This window comes from Mus pahari, chromosome 10, assembly GCF_900095145.1.
Source record: "Mus pahari chromosome 10, PAHARI_EIJ_v1.1, whole genome shotgun sequence".
Lineage (NCBI taxonomy): Eukaryota > Metazoa > Chordata > Mammalia > Rodentia > Muridae > Mus > Mus pahari.
In genome coordinates, this window is record NC_034599.1 from 99,355,876 (window position 1) to 99,362,972 (window position 7,097).

The 7,097-nt window shown below is 44.5% G+C and overlaps 1 protein-coding gene across 1 annotated transcript in view; it reads left to right on the forward strand.

Annotated features, from left to right (window-relative positions):
- The window catches only part of Wdr82 (WD repeat domain 82), a 19,577-nt gene that overhangs the window by 11,131 nt on the left and 1,349 nt on the right, over positions 1–7,097 (forward strand). Inside the window, exons 4-9 of the mRNA XM_021207302.2 lie at positions 2,146–2,245; positions 2,670–2,786; positions 3,338–3,493; positions 3,891–3,960; positions 4,809–4,951; positions 7,004–7,087. Coding sequence (XP_021062961.1) covers positions 2,146–2,245; positions 2,670–2,786; positions 3,338–3,493; positions 3,891–3,960; positions 4,809–4,951; positions 7,004–7,033 — 616 coding nt within the window. The 3' untranslated portion in view covers positions 7,034–7,087. The remainder of the gene's footprint in view (positions 1–2,145; positions 2,246–2,669; positions 2,787–3,337; positions 3,494–3,890; positions 3,961–4,808; positions 4,952–7,003; positions 7,088–7,097) is intronic.

A 7,097-nucleotide genomic window follows, 5' to 3' on the forward strand; every position in this document is an offset into this window, starting at 1 on the left:
TGTGTGTGTGTGTGTGTGTGTATGTGTGTGTCTAGTCTACATGTATATGTGCATACCAGAAGAGGCCATTAACCACTGAGCCATCTCTCTAGCTCCCCCCTCCTTCCACCTTTCTGAGACAGGATCCTTGTCTGGCCTAGAACTCACTGTGTAGACCAGGCTGACTTAGAGAGATCGGCCTGTCTGCCTCCTAAGTGCTGGGATAAACACATAGATGATGCAGAGCTGTGTGGTGTGACCCTGACAGGGACTATGTCACTTTTGTTATCTATCTGTTCACCCTTGGGCTTCAGCAACAGGCCAAAGAAATGATTCCACCCAAGTCTTCACTTTGTGAGCCAGTAAGTGTAATTGTGGTTGCTTATAGGAGCACGGGCAACTGAAATGGCATTGCCCTCCTCTCCCAAGTAATTGTCAGCTCTTATGTGTCTTTGAAGGATCAGGGTCTTATGACAGCAGCTAACAACTGTCCTGACTTCAAGAGGGCCATGGTATACCTAAAGGATGATAGGAGAGTTGGCTCAGAGCTGCCTGTTAGAAGTAGTACTTCTGTAGGGTTCAGTGACACACACCTTTAATCCCAGCACTCAGGCGGCAGAGTCTCTGTAAGTTCCAGGGCTGCACAGAAAGATCCTGTCTCAAAAAGCAAGCAGAGGACAGCAAGTGTGCCGTAGCTGAGTGTGGTGGTACACTCTTGTAGTGTAGTGCTCTGCAGGACGAGGCAGTTAAGAGATTGTGAAGAAGTAGAGAGCAGCTTTGGATACATAGTAAGTTAAAGATCATTCTGGGATACATATTAACATCCTGTCTCAAACTCCTTCCCGCTCAAAGTAATTCAGTGAAGAAGTTGCACTTAGAAGAAGGAGGGGTATTTCTGTGTTGGGGAAGACAGGAAGTGTTGGTTATTGTGTAATCCCAAAGGATAGGACACTGGTCACACGCTTTGCTCTGATGTTGGCACCATGTGACCTGACAGGTAAGTGTCCTTAGGGCCAGGGTTTTGGTTCTTGCATTACCTGTGCTTATCAGCTGGTCCCTTTTATATAGACCTCTGAACTTTTGGAGCTAAACACTGTGACATTACATGTTTATAGCATTCTGCTTGCTCTGTTTTATTAATGTGACAACGTGGGCTACATAAAACCGTATCTCAAAATAAGAAACATGAGTGATCTATGTATGTATATATGTAGTAAGAAATCACCACTGCTATGATTCCAGAATATTTTCATCACCCCTAAGAGAAACCCTGTACCCGTTAGCAGCCATTCATCTTAAGTGCTGTCTCTAGATTTCTCTGTAAATGGCATCAAATGTGGCCTTTTGTGTTTGGCTTCTTTCATGTAGCATGATGTTTCTGAAATTCATCCCTGTTGTCATATGAATTAGCACTTGGTTTCTCCTTAGTCTCAAATAATGTTGTATCATGGTTTTGCAGTCGACATCTCGCTGGTCTGTTAATTAGTGCATATTTGTGTTATTCCCATTTATAATGCTACTGTAAAAATGTGAACACTTTTCTGTAGACATTTTCACTTTGCTCAAGTATATATAGCTAGGAGCAGACTTTCTTGAGTCACATAACCGTCTTTCCAGAAAAAGTTTGGATTGGGTTTTGGCTTCTCTATGGTAGGGTCAGGGAATCAGGCTGGGAACTCACTATATAGATCAGGCTGGCGCTGAACTCATATCCTCCCAAGTGCCACCACACCCATCCTGAAGAAGGATTTTATAGAGCATCTGTACAGCTTATTTCATCAGTGGTATATAAGGAGTCCTAATTCTCCCCATCTTCCTCTACCTCAGCACTGAGCCAGCCTTTCATAGCAGCCATTAGTGGGTGTGGACTAGTATCTCACTGTGCTTTTAATTCTCAGTAACTCACATACTTTGTTTTAACACTACTACTGAGTTATATAGCTCCAGCCTGAGAATTCTACTTTTTTCTTTTATGGATGCTTTACATTGAATTTTTTTCTTCATTGTATTAGCTGCTCTTGGTTGCTTCAGATAAGTTCGTGTATGCTTCCTAAAATGTTAGTCTTGGGAAAACAGGTATATGTAGGCAGGCAGAGTGGTTTAGGGTTCACATCCAATTTTTGCTCATATTTTGCTTCAACTCCTATTTATCTTGATACATTGCAGGGTGGTGGCCTTGTCCATGTCACCTGTGGATGACACTTTCATTTCTGGGTCTCTTGATAAGACCATTCGACTCTGGGATCTCCGGTCTCCTAACTGCCAGGTAATGGTACCTCACAGTGACATTTTTGAGCATTTTCTGTGGAAAGCATTAGCAGCTCTCCCTCTCAGTTAAGGGAGACGACAGTGGTTCCATTTTGGGATCCCAGAGTCTTGTTAGGTGGCAGCAAACCCTTTTACTAGTCGGCTACTGCTTGATATGCAGATATCCTACTCCAGAGCAGACTGTGCTTGAAAAAGGAAGGTTGCCCAGAGCCTTAGCCTCAAGGAATTCGTTTCTCTTGGAATTCTGTAATGTTGTAGATAAGGATGGTTGGAACGAATGGTGACTTTTTTACATTTTAGTCAGAGTTTGTTTACTTTTTAACCTTTTGTAGGTAGGCTGGGTACAGTTCCTATCCCTTTCTTAGTTTTCACTAGAAAAAGTAAGTGATTGCTAACTCGCCGTCTGCCCTCTTCTCTTACAGGGCCTCATGCATCTACAGGGCAAACCTGTCTGCTCCTTTGATCCAGAAGGGTTAATTTTTGCCGCGGGTGTCAACTCAGAAATGGTCAAGCTTTACGACCTTCGTTCTTTTGATAAGGTAAGTCTTTGAATCACTTGAGCTGTTTTGGGGTTGCAGAAAATTTAAGGGCAACTTGGACATTTGAGAACCCTTTCAGGACTGGGCATGGTGCCACACATCTTTAATCCCCACACTCCAGGGCAGATGCAGGTGAATCTCCATGAGTTCCAGGCCAGCCAATGCTCCACATTGTGAGAGCTGTCTACAAAGATTGCCTTCCTGTGGTGCCGGGGCAGAAGGCAGCTAACAGAGCAGCAGTGATGCTGTCCACTCAGGAAGAATCTAGATGCGTAGGATAGACAATAAGAAAAAAATGTGCCGGGCGTGGTGGCGCACGCCTTTAATCCCAGCACTTGGGAGGCAGAGGCAGGTGGATTTCTGAGTTCGAGGCCAGCCTGGTCTACAGAGTGAGTTCCAGAACAGCCAGGGCTATACAGAGAAACCCTGTCTCGAAAAACCAAAAAAAAAAGAAAAAAAAAGAAAAAAATGTAAAGGCTAGAAAAGGAGCTCTAATAGAGGAAGTACTGATGTGTATGCAGTGTGGATTCTGCTATTTTTCTGTTTTGCAGGGACCATTTGCAACATTTAAGATGCAGTATGATCGGACCTGTGAGTGGACAGGGCTTAAGTTTAGCAATGATGGCAAACTGATACTCATCTCCACCAACGGCAGCTTCATCCGTCTTATTGACGCATTCAAGGGTGTGGTGATGCACACATTTGGGGTGAGCTGACTGCTTTTGAATCATGGCTGTTTCTTTGCTCATAAGGCCTGGGCTGGGAGTGTCTGCTGTTAGCTGGATGATAGAAACCAATGGTTACACTCGGTGACGAGGTATGGACTTATAGTTTCTTGTACATGAATTTTACTTCATTTGAATTGGAGCTATTCACTTCTCTCTTACAAAGTGACCCAAGATGCTTTTTAAATATAATATTAGTAAAAATAAACAAGGTTTTTTTTTCCCCCATCTCCTTCCTAAATATGGGGTTATGATTGGTAGTGTTTTGTGTGGGAGCTGCTATACTTATTGCACAAAGACCTTTGGTGGGAAGGGTTTGTGTGTTGGGTTGGTTTTTATTACGTATCCTAGAATGAAAAACACTCTTGTTTTGTTTCAGGGTTATGCTAACAGCAAAGCTGTGACACTCGAAGCTTCATTTACTCCAGACTCACAGTTTATTATGATTGGTGAGCTGCCTTTTGTTGTTGTTGTTTTTCTGATACCCTGCATTTGTTCGTTATTAAGGAAACCTTCAGATTTTGGAGTTTCCTTTACTTGGTACACATAAGCATACATGTAGTGGCATGTGTGTGGGGTCAGAGAGCGTCTTCTAGGAGTCACTTTTCTCACTGGAGTGCCGTGAATCAAGCTCTCCGCTCTTAGGCTCCCTTTCCCTTCCAAGCCATCTCAATGCCTCTGTTCATTTTTTGCGGTGGTCTCGTTATATAGCCGTCTGACTTTGGACTTGCTGTGTAGTCAGGAATGACTTTGGACTTCTGATTCTCCATCTCCCAAGTGCTGGGATTGCAGGCATGGGCCATAACACTGGCACGAGTTCCTTATTAGCACGGGCAGTGCGCTGGTTCTCCCTTCCCGGGCTCAGAGTTAGGCTCTAGAGCACTGCTCTACTGCAGTCCTTGGGTTCAGCAGGCTTGCTGGCTAGATATCGGCAGGCTCATGGTATTTAGCCCCCTTTCTAGATGGGAGCGTTGGAGTCGCTTAGGAACTGACTCGTGAATGATGCAACACTCCTGCACATCAAATCACTAGCACTTGGGGCTGTGGTTGGAGACAGAAACAGGAAAGGTGGCATTTGAGGCTGGCTTGGGCTACATAGAGATTTCAAGGCTACTCTGGACTATGTAACAGAAGGGAACAAATAATTAGGTCAAGATCAATCCCCTGTGTCCCTTCATTGTCCTCTTGGTTTCTGCTGAGGAATGCATCCTGAAACTTTTATCAGAATGCAGTTAGCTTTTTCTTACTTGTCTCTATTTACCTCTTAAAGTGTTACTATCCTAATCATTCTTTTTAGGTTCGGAAGACGGCAAAATCCATGTCTGGAACGGAGAGAGTGGTATAAAAGTGGCTGTATTGGATGGCAAACACACTGGTCCCATTACCTGTTTGCAATTCAACCCCAAGTTTATGACCTTTGCCAGCGCCTGTTCCAACATGGTATGTGAACAGTGAGAGATGGTTTCCATATAGAGATCCTCTTTACTTGGGGTAGTGGGTACCTCAGACAGTAAGCAAGCTGTGTCCACATAGTACAAGTTCCTGTTTCAGAAGTAATGGCTTCCTGTTACCCTGCATCAGAGAGCCTGGCGAGGCTGTTCTTTTTACTTTAAATCCTTTCCCAGGTACAGTGGTGGTGCACACCCTTAATCCCAGCACTTGGGAGGCAGAGGCAGGCAGATTTCTGAGTTCAAGGCCAGCCTGGTCTACAGAGAGAGAGAAAGAGAGAGGGAGAGGGAGAGAGAGAAAGCTGTAAGATGGGATCCCCTATGCTCTCCCAAGAGATTTACAGGTTGTAAATCTCTTGCTCTGGCCCTAGATTTTCGGCCTGACCTGTGTAGGCTCCCTTGACATTGACGTTACTCTCACTACTTAAACTATTCTGACCAACCAACCTTCTATAGGTGAGACCCACCTTTCAGGGGTTTTGAATATTGTTTTGCTTTGGTTTGGCTTTGGAAATAAGGTTTCTCTAGCCAAGCTGAGTGTGTATTCACATTAATCCACCTGCTTTAGTCCTGAATGCTGAAGTGAGAGGCATGGACCGCCATGCCTAGTGACCTTTCTATTTCCAAATTCTTTTCCATTGAATTCCTCAAAAATTCTTCTCGTGGTTCATAATTACCACTAAACTTTGGTTTTGTTTATATGTGTGTGTGTGGTGTTTTGTTTGTTTGTTTTTTCTCATTCAAGTCAGGGTCTCTCTGTAGACCTACCTAGCTGTCTTGAAACTCAGAGATTCTCCTGGCTCTGCCTCCCAAGCACTGAGTTTAAAGGCATGTGTCGACACACCCAGCTTTATTGTTTTATTTTGTGTATTCTTGACCATGTGTCGTGTACACATGGAGAGGTCAGAGGAGGACTTGTGGGAATTGGTTCTCTCCTTCCACAGAGTCTGTTGTTCCAGGGATCAAATTCAGTCAGGCTAAGTAACAGACATCTTAATTTTAGCACTTGGGAGGTAGAGGCAGGAGAACCAGGAGTGTAGTCTAGCCTGGGTTATATGAGACCCTGTGTCAAACTCTGGTTCACTGCTGTGCTTGATAACCTGAATTTGATCTCTGGAACTCAGAAGGAGAAAATCAACTCTCACAAATTGTTTTCTGGCCTCTACTCATGCACCATGGTGGGGTGTGGATGGGGGGGTGTGTACAAGTACACAAATGTAACTCTAGGAAACAGAGCTGGAGATCGGTGATAGGTGAGGCTTAGTCTCCCTAGAGTTTCCCTTGAAGGCTGTCTGTCTGTCTGTCTGTCTGTCTCTAAGTAGGCTTGTGGATGAGGCATTCATTGCCTTTATCCAGAGCACAGTGCCCACTCTTCCCTGATATCCGGGCCTGAGCTGCACCTTGCCCATTTCCTGTTTTTAGAAACCAAGAAGGTAGAACTAGAAGAAATGTAGCAATGGCTAGAAATTGGAATTTAGAGCACTTACTTGCTATGTATAAAGCCCTGGCTGGGCTCAGTCCCTCCAGTACTGGAAGAATAGAAGGAAACTAATTTAAGCTGGGATGCGTTGGTACATCCCTGTTATCTAAACATTTGGAAGGTAGAGGGATAAAGATTAGTTCCGGGTCGTCTTTGAGTATATAGGGGTTTGAGACCGGCATAGGACACATAAAGCCAAAAGGCCACCTAGCCCTCAAAGGCAAAGCCATCTCATCTGGCCCTTCTTTCTTTTCAGACTCGGGAAGGAAGGGGTATGATTGAGGCCATCTTGAGATTAACTATGGGGCCAGGCTACCCACACAGTACTACTGTTTCCTTAACACACTGGATAACTGTGGTGGGTCCAAGGGAGAGAGTGAGTGTTGGAAGTAAACAAAGCCAGCTTTCAGAGTCTCTCACTTTATAGACAAGTCAGGAGTAAGGTCCACCAAACCCTAATTACTTCACTGTTGGGGTTGGGCCCCTTGATTGATGCTGTAGGTAGTGAAAAAGAACCTTCCATAGTGAGAGATGCCTAAAAGCTGATTTGTGTTTTCCTTTCAGGCCTTCTGGTTGCCCACCATTGATGACTGATCCTGACGCTGCTGGGCTATGTACAGTGAGGGCGGCCAACAGGAAAAGCCAGAGGTGACTGAGA